Here is a 15,287-nt window from a genome sequence, read left to right as displayed (position 1 = left end):
ATTAAGGCCACGTAAAGCGTCAGTAACACACAAACCTCTCCTTCCCCTTTAAACTCATTTTCTTAACTTGGTCACATGACAACTGGGAGATCAAAATGTGATTTTAACAGAGGGGGAGCATGAGGGTGTTATGTCGAAGACTGCACCCCCGTCGGATAGTGTCTCCCTCGTGTTCAAATGATAGCTCACCACTGTCACTGTATGACTGCCTGCTCTATTTCTGTCCTGTCAACCGTCTATTCCAGTAAGAGGGGGTGGGGGAGACACCAGCATAGCTTTTTTTTTTTTTTTGTTAGGGGGGGGCATGTTAGCAATGTGGACTACAGAAGGAAAAGTGATAACAGGAAACAGATCATTTAGTTTCCTATAAACGCTCAGTGGTGCAAATAGATTTGCGCATGTCATGGCATAAGAAGTTATTTTCCTTTTACAGCCCCCACATGTGTCTAGTGGTTCCCGTGATGTTTTATGCAGTTTTGTAATTCATCACTCTTGGTGATATTGTATGGATTTGTGTCAGCAGAAAAGATGATGAGAGAGGAGAGGTGACTCCCAGGAAGCACAGAGGCTTCCAGGCAGACCAGTACCACCACACAAGCATGACTCAGTATGTTTCCCCCTGACTGGAAGGCCAACCTCAGTGTCATTGGTCTTGTGTTTACTATCAATGTTTCACTAACGTCACCTGGTCAGCTTACTGTATTAACATGAAGGACACGTTTTATCTATTTATGGCTCTATTTGAACAGGTTGTGCAATCTGTCAAGTGAGTGTTTCATTTGATTCTTCATATTATCATGGAGCTCCTTTAACTTTCCCTCTGCCAGTGTTCAGAGTGAGAGGGGACCATATGAGGTCAACAGAGATGGATGTGGGAGGCACCACTGGTATAAATGTAACTGTTGTATACTGACCTCTCCTGTTTTGAATATGCATTGCATGAAAACCTGACCTTACCTTGGACAGAGCTGGGAAACGCCCACCTAAATGTAATGTATTACAGACAATTGGACTATCATGCCCAAGGGCACTAAATAAGATTAGTGAGGGATTATAAAACACAGTGCGTTAAAACTCAATATTCTATGATTCATAATTTTGTATGTTTGTTTTATGTTGTTTTACAGAAAGCAAAAAATAGCCATACAAATAAAAACATTATTCTTGTTATTATAAAGGTTTTTTTGTTTTACTTTTGCAACATATTTGCCCTAAACTAACCTTTTAGCAATTACGGAAACCTCTGGAAAATCACCACAAATTCATAAATAAAAAAAAAAGGAATGAAAAACAAAACAAATGAAGGGAGCACAAAAGCATTTTTGACATTCTGAATGGGATTTGCTGTTCACAATTCTCACCCTGTGCCTTCTATGCAATAATAGGCACATTATAATCCAAACTGGTCGGGAGTGAGAAAGGCTTGTAAGTAATTCCGTTGAGTGGGAGGGTCACACAGGCCAGTCTTGTATATATAATCTCAGTAAAAATCATGTTCCCTTCAACATAGTCAACAGCACGGATATTTTTGCATCATTGCACTGATTTCACCAGACAGCCACCAGTCACTCCCTGTTGGACTGAAGACGAGGTAAAGTACTGTCTCTACTGGAAAAATTACCAGCCAGTGTTATGGGACTAGTTTCGTGAATCCAAGTGCAGACACATACTGAGACGGATGATTGGAGCAAACTGTTGTGCAATGGAATCTTTGGTCAGGCGAGGGCCGGGACTGAACCAAGGGTGTTTTGAGCAGGATGAGGAAGGTGAGGCGGCGGAGGAAGGAGCCAGGCAGGGTGAGTCCAGAGGATCCAGGAAATGGGGAGTTAATCCAGAGAGAGGTCCAAGGATTCAGGAGGGGTTTACCGCAGGTGTTGGGCTGCAGACAGACACAACTCGGCAAAGGCACAACGGACAAGGCTGGAACTAGAACTAACTAGCAGAGTCGACAATCTTGTGGAGAAGGAGCCCAATATTTAAAGCGGAGTTGGCTGGGTGCTGGGCAGCAGCTGCATTCCATCTGCACACACCTGATCCTACTCCTGTAATCAGAGACAAACGGAGCGAGAGCTGCTGCTTGTTAGCAGGAGACAAAGGGTGTACATCCCCCCTTCTAAACGCACCACCTGGCCCATGTCTAGTGTGTCAGCATGTTTGCTGATTGAAATCCCAGATGAAGGACAGTCCAAGATCAGGCGACGTGGGACCCAACAGGGCGCCTCAAGACCATAGGCTTCCAAGTTCATGGCACCGACGTCGTACGTCCAACAGCCACCGGACAGAGTAGACTGGCTCATCATCCACCATCCTGGGAAGAGGAGGGCCACAGAGGGCCTGAGGAGACAGGATCGACTTGGAAGACACGAAAGGTGGGGTGGTCAGGCGCGAAGGCAGGGAGCTGAAGGGGAACAGCGCAAGGGTTAATCATTTACTCGAATGGACCAATATACCGGGGAAACTGTTTCCTAGATTCCACTTCCAGACAAACCAGAGGAGGTGTTGTGCACAGTGTTGTACTGAGCATATTCCACCCAGGGAAGCAAGGAACTCCGGGAAGATGAATTAGAGGAGCGTGGCCTTCATCTCTGACCATTGGTCTGAGGATGATACCCTGGAGAACTGCTTGTGACTCCCAGGGTGGAACAAAAGGCTCTCCAGACCTGTGAAATAAACTATGGACCCTTGTCAGAAACAAGGTCAGCCGTCTCTCTAACTGAGGGAAGTTTTGGCAGGGCAAGGAAGTGAGCAGATGTAGAGGAACGCTCAATGAAGGGGGTAGAGACCAGGGGCGGTTGGGATTCGGCAAGGGACGAAGGAGACCAGAGCTGGGATAAGTGGACGTCTTAATTTGAGTGCCGGGCTGAACAGGCAGAAATGAAGGAACTCATGTCACTAAAACCGTTGGATCCAGGATGACAGGTAAGTCTGGAGGACTTGACCCACTGGAGGACCTGGGAATGGACAGCATCAGGAACAAAAAGATGGTTCGTGAGACTGTCATCTGGGTCGGCCTGTTGGTTCTGGGTTGCGTTTTATTGTGGACTCGATCTTCCAGGTAATGGCTACGACAGAACAGGTGGGTGACAGAATGGGTTACAGATCTCGGCTGGCCTCTTCAATAGAAAATTGGAACAACAAGGGGCATCAGGCTTGATGTTGTTGATACCTGGATGATAAGTTAGTGGGAAGTTAAATCTGCCAAGATTGCAAGTCTGCATAATTTCTCTGCAGGGAACAGTCTGCCAGAGTAAAAGGTGTAAGGGTGGAGCTTCTTATCAGCAACTGAGGACGGCTGTGGCTCAGAGGTAGATGTAGAGTTCGATACCTGACTCCTCAAGTCCACATGCTTAAGTGTCCTTGGGAAAGATACTGAATCCAAAATTGCCCCTGCCAACACTGCATCTGAGATGTTGTTTTCTTTTATTGTACAGTAGGCAGACATAAATAGCACTTTGATGACCATTAACTGTGCTTGAGATAAATCAATGTGATTGGGATCATTCATCTGACCATAAAGCTTGCACATCACGTGCATAGTAGCTGTTATTTAGTTAAGCATTACCCCCATTCTCTCTCTGGAAACTGTCTATCAACCAGTCAGATCTAAAGATAGGAAGCCTAAGCTTTAAGTTTGGTCAAAGGTACTTTGACCGTCCATGCTGCTTTCCCACTCGCCTCCTGAAGTAGATGCCAGAAGGGATTAGGTGAGCTGAAATCCCTTGATGGCCGATGAGATGGCAAAAAGCTACCTTTCAAAGAGTTAAGTGTGCAGCCTGCTGCATCCATGAGCCATGAAAGCTGCCTTGTCTCCCCTCTGTGTCATTAACTAGGGCCTTTAGTCTGGCAGGCTCACACCTCCTGGTAGAGATGGGGACACGGCCCCTATAAGACCAGGAGGAAAACAACATAGCTGCGGCGATAAGGTCACAGCCTTGTTGCTGAGCAACACATGCGTGTAAACAAACTTTGAGTAGAGATTTGGGGGATATGACGTACCGTCTGACAAGCAACAACTTTGCATATATCGTATAAGTACAAGCACCTTGTAATCACTGTTTTGCAAAGGTGCCATAAAGATAAAAAAGAAATGTTATTTCCTATTATAATCAATAAGCATGTTTCACTGATGGGTGTCAGACACTAAGTCAGTTTTTCCTCAGTTGCCACATACATTTTCTTTTTCATTGGTTTTTCCACTTGTGAAGGACAAAATCCAAAGTCATAGACGAATGTGTGCCTTAAAGTCCTGGATTATCTCGAATGCATAATCATCAAAAGATTATCAAAGCTCTCATTTCCATTACAAGCATTAGTTACACACAAGAAGAGCCCTTTTAAAAATTAAGAAAGCTAATGTAACACAGGCCATCTTTAATGAGCTTGATTTCTTTTTTTTTCATACTTTTGTTCATAAACTGTGCAGTAGGTTTAGTTTATATATTCAGTCATTTAAAATAGGGAAAGAAAATTAAAAATAAATGTAAATACTGTAAAATATGAGAAGTGGGATAATCTCTGACATGATAACCTCTCTGGTGAGGTGAGATTACACTTTAAATTAAGATAGAAAATATATTTTATAGCCACTTAGGGAGAACAAATTAAAAGCTCTAAGTGGTATAAGTTATTATAATTATAATCCCCTGCATTTTCAGAAATGCTCAAGGAAGTAATTGTGTAAGTAACTGAAGGTTGAGTAAAGTGCAGTTTCTCGAGCAGGGCGTTGCTTTTGTGCTGTGGGCGGTGTTGAAAAACGCCAGGCATCAGCACTTTGGTATCAGGGGGGTGATAAAGAAAGGCATGTATAAAAGAATAATGTGATTTAGGGGGATGACGGTTCCTATTAATTGTCACTTATAAGCACCTCTGTGAGACGAGGGATTACAACAGACAGGTGAGTGAATTCATTCCTTTATGTTAATGCGGTGAAATATTATAGAGGCTGTTATATATTTATCATACAATCATTCTCAACTTTAACCAAAGGGAATTTGTCCAAGTTTCTCTGGTTTAGTGATGTTTTTTCATCCCAACAAATAGAGTTTGAGCTTAATGTTTCTTTGAAGAGGAAATGTTCTACAGTAGGGGCTGACCTGACAATTATTCACTGATCCGCCTCCTCTCCCCCCACTCTTTCTTCTCCACAACATCAAACTACACTCCCACCTGTCTCTTCCATTCCCATCCTGACCTGAACCCACAGAAGCATGGCGTGCGGCACGGTGAAGTCCTTTCTGGTGAGCCTGTCTCGGAGGAAGCCCCTGGAGCCAGAGGGGGAGCAGTCCACTTTTAACCGATGCCTGACCACCCTGGACCTCGTGGCCCTCGGTGTGGGCAGCACCCTGGGAGCTGGGGTTTACGTCTTGTCCGGAGAGGTGGCCAGAGACACTTCTGGACCCAGCATCATCCTCTCCTTCTTCATCGCTGCCCTGGCGTCCATATTCGCTGGGCTGTGCTATGCAGAGTTTGGGTCGCGGGTTCCCAAAACAGGCTCAGCATACCTTTACAGCTATGTGACTGTTGGAGAGCTGCTGGCTTTCATCACTGGGTGGAATCTGTTACTCTCCTATGTCATAGGCAAGTGTTATACACAGGATTTGTTTCATACATAATCAATTACAATAGATGATCAAATCCATTATGCAATGATGTAGGTTTTGTCCTCTTATGACAGTTATTGTGAATTCATTGTGAAGTTGCCTCTGTCAGACAAATAAATAGTAGTCTTTGTCTTAATATTAATTTCTGGCACAAATGTTTTGACTCATCCTCTGGAAAACATATTTTCCTCTCATGTAAACATGTTTGAACATTGAAACCTATAAATGATCAACCATCAACACGAGACTCTTAAACACTAAGACCTTTCACCTGCTTTACAAGCAGATTCTTAATGGCTCTTTTAACAGTGAAAGTTTAGTATTTAAACAGCAGTTTTCATGAGAAAAGCTTTTTTTTTGTGTTATATTACCTTGTTAAATTAATTGCATTCATGTCAATAACCCCATAAACCAGTTTGCAGTTTAGAAATGACCGTGTCATAAAGTGTGAAAGACGTAGGAAGAAGGTAGGTGATTAATTTATTGCATCTTACTCTCGCAATCTGTTCAGGAACATCCAGCGTTGCACTGGCATGGAGCGGGACATTTGATGACCTCCTAGGGAGCGTCATATCGAAATACTTTGAAGAACATGCAGCCATGGGCCTCCCTGGCTTGGCACCTTACCCAGATGTCTTTGCTGCAGCTCTCGTCATGATATTGTCAGGTAAAAATGATGGAAAAACTGGCGGCGTTGTCATGGTGGCGGCAGTAATATATAGGCTACAAAACAACAACAAAAAATAACATTGACCCTTCGTGTTGCCCGTGAAGGTGTGCTGGCATTTGGCGTGAAAGAGTCAACAACAATCAACAAGATCTTCACAGCAATCAACATCTTGGTGCTGCTGTTTGTGGCCATCTCTGGGTTCATAAAGGGGGACATCTCTAACTGGCGAATCGATGAAGAGCAGCTGATAAATGCCACGGCAGAATTCAAGTAATGTCAAAGAGCAATACAAGCCTATCTGTGTTTGGGTGTGTGCAGGATCCGGTCTTACCTAATCACCATAGTATTGCCCTCCTGCTTATCTCACTGTAAATAGAAACAAAAATAATGCCCTATCTCTCTCACCACCGCAGGAACTTGAGCTCCACCGCCAATGTAACGAGTATCTATGGAGTGGGGGGGTTTTTCCCCTATGGCCTTAGTGGAACGGTGGCTGGAGCAGCAACGTGTTTCTACGCTTTTGTTGGATTTGACTGCATCGCTACCACAGGTAAGAGTACGACATCTATCATTAAATTGACCAAATGTATGTGATCTGATTCCACAACAACAACAAAAAAACAGTGGTACTTAATCTAAATCTTCCTGAGCTTTTATTGACATCTTGTGGCCTTCATCAGTGGACAGAGTTTGCCCACGATTCAGTTGTTATCATGTGACCTAAGTATGTTGTGGTCACTTGATAAAAACTGAAGAATCTAGGTGACAGCAGAAGAAACTCCATCTGGTGAAGGTCATGACATGTACGTCCAGTAAGTGGACCTTAGCATTGTGTTGGTCTGTTATGTACAGGATAGTCCCTAAGCTGGGTATGACATTATTAGCTACTATTTAATCACATTTGTAAGATATTACTTTTTCAATTTCACATAGCTCCAAACAGCCGAAGGAGGAATATCTTTAGTGTCCCTGACTTTTGTTTTTCTTGGTAGGTGAGGAGGTAAAGAACCCCCAGAAGTCAGTCCCTCTGGGCATTGTGGCCTCACTACTCATCTGTTTCCTCGCTTACTTTGCTGTGTCGGCGGCTCTCACCCTGATGATGCCCTACTACCTGCTCAGTAAAAAAAGCCCCCTGCCAGTGGCGTTTGAATACATCGGCTGGGGTCCCGCCAAATACGTTGTGGCTGTGGGCTCGCTGTGTGCCCTGTCCACCAGGTAAGACTCCGCTAGTAGTGTAGTCGGGGTCATGTACAAGTCGCCAGAGGGCCATGAATGTGCTGTGGAGTGAAATCTCTCCACGACTATTGCATGGATAAATATTCATGTCACCCGCAGGATGAACTTTTACACTTTTCCAATATTATGTTTTGTGACTTGATACCCGCAAAATTAATGACATTCCCATCAGCCTTCACTGTACTTTGTGTTTAGTGCTTATTAGTAAATGTTAGCATGCTAACACTAAACTAAGGTAATAAAAATATGGGAAATGTCAATATTTAATTAGAAAATGTACTTCTCAAAACCGTAGAAAGCATCCAAGGCTCACTAGGAGTCACTTGGTCACTTGATTGCTAGCTTAGCATATCCCGAGATGATCGTGACCAGCTACATTTCTTATTACACAACTTATGACATAATACTAAAAGCATCTAGATGGTTGTTGACTGATCCTGTCTGCGTTCGGCTCTCCAGCCTGCTGGGTTCGATGTTCCCGATGCCCCGGGTCTTGTTCGCCATGGCAAGAGACGGCCTGCTTTTCCAACCCCTGACCAAAGTCACCCCCAAGGGCAGTCCTGCTATAGCTACCATATCGTCTGGAACTGTGGCAGGTACAGATGTTCCAGCTGTTCATCAGTCTCTCTGTACATGTGGTGAGGTTTATTGGACGAACAAGTAACACCGTGTTCCCTTTTTGTAGCCATCATGGCTCTGCTGTTTGACCTGGAAGCCTTGGTGGAAATGATGTCCATTGGCACTCTCTTTGCTTACACACTTGTGGCCATATGCATCTTAATACTGAGGTATTTTTGATTTAATGTGTTTCTTCTCCCATAGTTCTTCACCTGCTGTGTGAAATTCAATTTATGATATTATTTTTTCTCCAATCAAGATACCAAGAGAGTCCATCTGAAGACACAGACCTTAAGATCCTAGAATCAAGCACCAAGTTTGCTTTCTTGAAGCCGCCGTCATCTCCCAATGCATCCACCTCAAGAAGAGTCACCAACTTGACTATCATGACTGGTACACAATGCAAATCTCACAAAGCACTTTTTAAAATGTGTGCCTTTTCTTGGCCACCACTTCTTTGCTTTTTGAAAACCACAATCCACAATCTGATGTCTCTCTTTCATCTTGTCTTTTTTCCTGCAGTTGCATGCATAGTTGCACTGTGCGTCACCCTGACTGAAGCCATTGACGCCTTGTCCAGTTTGGAATGGTGGAGTTTGTTGATCGTCTGCGTCCTCGCCTGTATCGTGGTGCTAAACACGTTCCTCATCTGGAGGCACCCACAAAATGATGCCAAGGCATCTTTCATGGTGAGAGTTGTCATTTATCTGAGCAATTTCCAATAGACATCAACTAGAAAATCCATTCACACCTTCCATTTCCATGTTCACAGGTGCCCTTACTCCCTGCTCTGCCAATAGTGAGCTCATTCATCAACATCTACCTGATGGTCCAGTTAAGTGGAGAAACGTGGATACGATATGCCATTTGGATGTTAGTGGGTAAGCACGAATTTGCGCTTGAGAGTTTGAGATCCTCCATCGAGTTAGTGACTGAACTGTAATGACGCCTCCAACTCTCTTCTCTCTCTCCAGGGTTAATCATCTATTTCGGCTACGGCGTACGTCACAGCGTTCAGAGGAAGCGTCTCATGGCCCATCAGATGAGGTTTGAAACGGTCAGCGGCAACACGGACAAGAAAATCATTAAAGAAGAAAGGTTCTGAGCTCGGCCGGAGAGAAATAGATTGAGATGTTACAGCAAGTAACTGTTTTAAGCGTGTAAATATAAAGTTTTGCCTGTAGATTTGTTCCTGCATGTTGAATATCTGAGGGGTTCAGTGGTGAAATGCAGACAAATGGATGGATGGTCCCACTTGTTAACTTTTATTCCACATCACGGAGTTTGTAATTTATCTAAATATCCTCGGTGCCAATATTGAGCTGAAGCCTGATGTATTTTGTTGAACCTGTATATTTGTGCCTGTTTCTGTGTCCTGGAGCCTTTAAATCTACTATCAAAATAGTTTACACCTGTGTTTGAGAAGGAAAAAGGGCTTGAGTAAGTTTCTGTCGATAATTACTATTTTATTGTACTTTAACAACACGTTTACACTTTTCATATGAATTGTAAAATGTAGAAATGAACTAATTTTATACATTATAATAATATAAGAACAGCTGAATTGTTTCTTATGTATCAAAGTATATTGTCAAGACTGTAAAAAAAAGTACAAAGTGGATACAGAAAATCTTGTAAAATGTCATATGTTTGTTTAAAGAATCATTTTATTAATTATTTGTTTTTGTGTAAAGTGTAAATACGGAAACTGTACATGTTTTCTAATGATGTATTGTAAACGTATTCCTTAATTAAAAAGAAAGAATGCGGTTTTCAAGACGACTATAATCATGAGTTCATTTTCTGCAGGGCATGTTGATTAAAAAAAAAAAAAAAGGCCCAGTTCCCCTCATAATCTTGAACAAAGGGACCTTTCATAGCAGCTTACCTGTGTCATGTTCATGATGGTGGCTTAGCTAGTCACTCAAAGGAAAGGTTTATATTGTTCTCACTCGCTACATCATGCTATGGATTTAATCAAATAAGTAAAACCTCAATTCATTTTCCTGTTTAGAAACGTCACCAAGGATAGCGGGTCGTATAGAGATTCTGCCAGAATCAAGTTATTTTATATACAGTAGGCTAAAATAATCGAGAGAAGGTTACTGTGTTTAAAATGTATGTTTAAAAGCACCTAAAGCTATATTCCAAACACCAAAAAACATTAGAATCCATTCTGTGCATTTTATACATTAGCTGGTGAACCTGTAATTTATTTTACCAGTTTGAAAACAATCAGTAAATGTTGAACAAAAGGTTTATTGGCCACCAAATGCTTGTAATAACCTCGCCACCGTCTTCTTGGTCTGGGCTGTTTCTAAGGGCCAGACTCATGCTGCTAGCACACTTCCAGTCCAGCAGCTAAGCAAACAGGCTGTGTGATTCCACACGGAGGGGCCTCCGTCTCTGGATCCTCATTGGTCCAGACAGCCTTGAAAGCCTCCATTGAGCCAGTCGGGAGGAATTTGGGGTACTAGCGCCACTCTCGGGAGGAGGAATTTGGGTGATTCTGGGTAAACAGCTGACCCGCTCACTTTGCAAGCTCTGCCCTCTTCCTCCTTCTGCAGTACGTTCATGCGTTGAGCTGCATTAACGAACAAGTCACACGCCACTTTGATGTGGTTCCACTGATCAATCATGCCTTTGGTGAACTTATTTGGATCAAAGGGGAGGCTGGTGCTGAGCGCTCTCCTCATTTGTGCCGTAATCTTCGAGTTAGGTAAGTGACTTTATTCACTTGCTGAGGAATTCTGTGACCATGTGTTCCTAGAATCACAAAGGAGGGCCTAATGCATGACATGGCTTAAAGTTGACCTGTGATACAAAAGAATATGACCTTAATCTTTATACCAAAGCCATTAACTCCTTACCGCTCGATTCATACCATTAAAGATCTACCTATATCTATACTAATGAACGATTCACAGCATCGTGTGCTCTGTTTGCCGTGTAGCTTGTTGTCAAAAAGACGGCCAAGAGCAGAGGACTACTCCAGGGAGGAAGTCCAAGCCAAGCAAACCCAAACTTGGAAAATCAAATAAAGGGCCCAGAGCTGTGAAGATCAAAGCTACTCCTGCAACCCCGGCACAGAACCTCCTCACGCAGGTATTTCACCTATGACACGTTAAGTTTTGATGTTTTCATTAAAGACAGAGAAACAATAAGTGTGTAACTGTGTGATTTTATATCTGACACACAATAGGTGCTAAACAGAGGGAAGTTTAAGAAGGTGGGAGAATCTATAAGTGTGCAGACAGGGGACACCCTGGAGCTGAGGTGCAGGGGAAAACCTGTGCAGTGGGGGGTCCCCACGTACCTGGAGGAAGATGACGATGGACGGCTCACGTAAGCCAAGCAGCTGATGAGTTTTTTCATGATACGTGATGTAGTTATTCTTCTAGTATGTCTTCTGGCTTTCCCGTCCCTGTGGCTCTGCAGGTTTGTCCAACACGAGCGATATGGCGTCCTGACATTAGTCAACACCACCGGTGCAGACACGGGGGAGTACACTTGTTATCCTATGTACTGTGAGGACACAGACTGCAGGAAGGAGTATGACAAATCTGTCAAAGTCTTTGTCTTCTTTCCCGGTACAGTAAATAAACTTTATTGATGCTTACATGTGCACTTCTCAGAACTGCGGGCGTCTGCTTTATCATCTCGCTGTCTGCTCCATAGGAATCCTTTTGACTTTCACGTGTTGTCTTATCGTCAATCTGCCGTTTCTTATCACTGTACCAATCAGATCCACAGGAACTGTTTGTTCCGTCTTCTGACTACTATGAGGTGATTCAGCTGAGAACCAACTGGCCGACACTCCTCCCCTGCCAGGTGACATCGCCTGAGGCTAAAGTGACTCTGCACCGCGAGTTTCCACCGGTGGAGGTGGCGGTGGACGGGACGGAGATCTCCTTTAACGTCAGGAAGGGCTTCACCATTCACCGACCCCGGCCTCATCACGCCGGAGCCTTGTTCTGTGTCGCCGGTCTGGGCAACCTGAGGCAGAGTTCCACCAAGTACATGCTCATCTATGTCAACTGTGAGTGCCGCCACTAAGTCATCCGTTTCCCTATATTTCAATTATATCTAATCAGGGACAAAGCATCTCCCAGCATGCACCAGTCAGGAATGCAGAGAAATGGGCTGGCAAATAGTCTTTTCTTGTTTCATATATGTACGTTGGGTTTTGACTGCTGCTAAAAGACAAACAGGATTGAAATTTGGACCCCTTCCACAGCAACACATTTTGAACATTTTGAACAACAAAACATCAAAACGTCTTTTATTTAACTAATTTAAGAAGCCATTTTTTTTCAGAATGAATTGTTACATCTTTTTTTTTTAAGAGAGTATTTTAGGATTCCGTACCTTTGCGCATTTTTAAGATTGAAGGACAAAAGTGGACAAAAACAGGCAGAACGTGCAAATAGCTGCCGACAGACACGGTTTCATTATGCTGACTAATGCAAGTCACTGGTAAAATTATTGTTTGCCTACTTATCACTCTGCCATCAGACCCCATGGCACCTCCTGCTCCAGTGATCCAGGCCTCGTCGAGCTCCCCCGCTGTGGGGGACAACCTGCGTGTCAGCTGCTCTGCGATGGGGGAACTGGACATGGTCGTGGAGTTCGCCTGGGAATACCCAGGACAGCAGGTCAGACACTCAGGGAGAAGGAGCAAATTACAGCCTTGTGCTTTAATTACATTAATTGTAATTGTGCCTTTAATCGTTGACATTATGGCAAACTTTCTACACGAGGCATTTCAGGTTGGTTGTTAGAGGATCTTTGAGTCATATACATCTCGTGTCATATAGCTTACGTTGTCTTTTCTGCTAGTTCATTATTGGTTAAGAGGTAAACATCCTATAGGCTGCAGAACATCCGGGCCTATAACCCTTGATTAATGATTTATCAACATTTAAGCTGCAGGCTTAATGCAGCATTATAAAGGGGCCCCGTACGTACGCTGTACAGTATGTGTTTGCATCCAGACTGAGAGGAGCACCTGTTGTGGTTGCAGATTGGCCGGCCTCTGTACACACAGGAGAGCATCAGTCCAGTCAGCGGAGGAGCGGCTCGACAGCAGTCTCAGTCTGTCCTCCTGGTGGACGAGGTGAGGGACGTGGACCAGGGAACATACACCTGCACCGCCCAGAACCTGCAAGGAGCCAAATCAGTGTCCACCGCTGTTAAAGTGGTCCCCAAAGCCAAACCCAGGAAACCATGAACCATCAAAACTGGATGATATGACGAAGACGAGAGAGAGACAGAGGGAGAGACAGAGGGAGAGAGGGGTGCAGCATTTTGCTGTCACAGTATTTAACAGTATTTTATCAGTTACATATATAACGTCACACATCACAATATATTTACATCAAAATATATTTTCTTTCTGTCGTAAGCAGTGGAAACACGCTGCAGCGTCAGATGAATGTATGCAAATTGTTGTGCATCAAGATTGTGTAATCAAAGTTTTATACACACTTATTTCTACTTATTAACCATAAACAGGCCAACAGCTGTGATTATTATTATTATTATAAGATGGTTTACTTTTCTTAGTGTATTGTTTCCAAAAACATGTAGTTTGGTGTTTAATGTCTTAATTTTGTGATATTTAGTGATGATTATGTTGATAATTATTAACAAGTTGTTTATTTTTCATAAAATACCTAAATCTCATTGTTTTTGACATTTCATATTTTTGAATATAACAATGTTGTTTAACAAATGAGCCCACAATTATGAGTGAAAATCTTTGTTGACAAAAACAAAACCTGAAACGATTAGCCACTTAGTAGCCTAAATAGACAAGAAATGAATCAGCAATAATTATTTTCTTAATTTGAATCTCTTTGTTTCTCACTGTTGGTGAGACAAAACATTTGAGCTATTAGCTATTTTAGGGGTAAAACAGAAAAGACTCAATATTAAAATGGCTACTAAACAGCTAGCATCAATAAAAGCTACAGCTAGATGTAGCCTACGTTAGGCTAGCTAGCTGTATGACATCACGACTAGCACCCATTAGGGATTATCTTCAATCTTTATTATCAATAAAACAAAGATGCTTACCATTAAAAACGACGGGCTGGATGATAAACACGAGTTATGATATAAGTATTGATAAAAAGTCGCCACCCACCCCCGGGGGGAGAAGGGCGGGGCCAGCGCACGAAAGGAAAGGAGATGACGCCGCCCCACAATTCCTTGCGAGACCAACGTTTAAAGTGACACACACCTCAGCTGTTCAAGAAAACAAGCATATGCTTTTTGAATATTTAACGACTTTCATGCAGACATATAGTAATTGGAAGTCATAATATTTTTTATAGAATATATAATAATATTAATATATTATTAAATTATTGTTATATACTAATATAACAATATAGTATTTGTATTTATTTCAATCATGTTACAAATGTTTGACAAAAACGAAACTATACCTTTAAATGAAATGTAAATAGAGTGGACAATGCACTTTTTGTAGTCCATTATTGTAGTTTTTCATAAATCCTTCTAACTGTCCTTAACCCCATGACGTTTCACCCCAAGGTCAAGAAAAAGGCGTTACTTGGGAATAGTTAGGACCTAATTGTTTGACTATTCAACCGGCGCCCCTGTCTTTCTGTGTTCTTGGCATTTCTTTGCTTTTGAATTATTATTTTTTTCTTAAAAAAAATAAAATGGCTGATTTTAAATCACATCCCCAATCACATTATACAACTATTTAATGATATTATTTGGGAAAAACTACCCAAAATCTATTTATTCATATTCAGAAATAAAAATCCAAGATATTTTGCTTCCTGGAAAACAAAAGATGACACATGCTTACATCAGCAACCAATTTCAACCGTTTCAGCTCGACTTTAAATCATTTTCACATCTATACCTTTTTAGGCCCAGGTTGCCTCGCTCGCCTAACGGTAAAGTCTGGTGTGTTTTGTCTCCTGCAGGCCCATGTAATTGTGTGGGAGTGGCTATGTGATGCATGATGTTATGGAAGGTGTATTGCATATAATTGCGCACTTCCATGCCTAATCGCTAGATGGCGTTGTCCCCCTTCACAACGTTGAAGTGTGTCCGTCCAGCCACCGGGGTGGGGGGCAGGCAGGCACATGTTCCCTCGACTCTCATGTTTCCTCTCACTCCGT

At 42.7% G+C, this 15,287-nt stretch overlaps 2 protein-coding genes across 5 annotated transcripts; both read left to right on the top strand.

Moving 5' to 3' along the window:
- Positions 1-1,433: 1,433 nt before the first annotated feature.
- On the top strand, positions 1,434-9,903 carry LOC311013522 (cationic amino acid transporter 2). 4 transcript variants are annotated; one of them, XM_084009618.1, is made up of 12 exons: positions 1,434-1,591; positions 5,204-5,577; positions 6,112-6,267; positions 6,375-6,540; positions 6,684-6,820; positions 7,263-7,485; positions 7,966-8,102; positions 8,192-8,294; positions 8,384-8,517; positions 8,647-8,813; positions 8,897-9,005; positions 9,099-9,903. In XM_084009618.1, exons 2-12 carry the CDS (start codon positions 5,208-5,210, stop codon positions 9,227-9,229), a joined length of 1,833 nt encoding a protein of 610 aa, XP_083865744.1. In that variant the 5' UTR covers positions 1,434-1,591; positions 5,204-5,207; the 3' UTR covers positions 9,230-9,903. The 4 variants fall into 4 exon arrangements, with proteins under 4 accessions (XP_083865744.1, XP_083865745.1, XP_083865746.1 ...); XM_084009619.1 differs by lacking the exon at positions 1,434-1,591 and adding an exon at positions 2,873-2,984; XM_084009620.1 differs by lacking the exon at positions 1,434-1,591 and adding an exon at positions 4,878-4,894.
- Positions 9,904-10,625: 722 nt separating this feature from the next.
- Positions 10,626-13,743, top strand: LOC311013499 (platelet-derived growth factor receptor-like protein). The gene is made up of 7 exons (XM_084009586.1): positions 10,626-10,843; positions 11,078-11,229; positions 11,327-11,469; positions 11,563-11,714; positions 11,870-12,163; positions 12,640-12,779; positions 13,148-13,743. Exons 1-7 carry the CDS (start codon positions 10,762-10,764, stop codon positions 13,352-13,354), a joined length of 1,170 nt encoding a protein of 389 aa, XP_083865712.1. The 5' UTR covers positions 10,626-10,761; the 3' UTR covers positions 13,355-13,743.
- Positions 13,744-15,287: the final 1,544 nt, after the last annotated feature.

Source organism: Eutrigla gurnardus (assembly GCF_963514095.1).
Source record: "Eutrigla gurnardus genome assembly, chromosome: 5".
NCBI lineage: Eukaryota > Metazoa > Chordata > Actinopteri > Perciformes > Triglidae > Eutrigla > Eutrigla gurnardus.
The sequence above is the reverse complement of the archived record's forward strand: the minus strand, read 5'-3'. Positions and strand labels throughout refer to the sequence as shown.

Coding starts and splice junctions, on each gene's coding strand:
- LOC311013522 (XM_084009618.1), top strand. CDS start 5,208: ATGGCGTGCGGCACGGTGAAGTCCTTTCTGGTGAGCCTGTCTCGGAGG. Junction 8,103..8,191: donor ATCGTCTGGAACTGTGGCAG/GTACAGATGTTC, acceptor CCCTTTTTGTAG/CCATCATGGCTCTGCTGTTT. Junction 8,518..8,646: donor CAACTTGACTATCATGACTG/GTACACAATGCA, acceptor TTTTTCCTGCAG/TTGCATGCATAGTTGCACTG.
- LOC311013499 (XM_084009586.1), top strand. CDS start 10,762: ATGCCTTTGGTGAACTTATTTGGATCAAAGGGGAGGCTGGTGCTGAGC. Junction 11,470..11,562: donor GATGACGATGGACGGCTCAC/GTAAGCCAAGCA, acceptor GTGGCTCTGCAG/GTTTGTCCAACACGAGCGAT. Junction 12,780..13,147: donor GGGAATACCCAGGACAGCAG/GTCAGACACTCA, acceptor TTGTGGTTGCAG/ATTGGCCGGCCTCTGTACAC.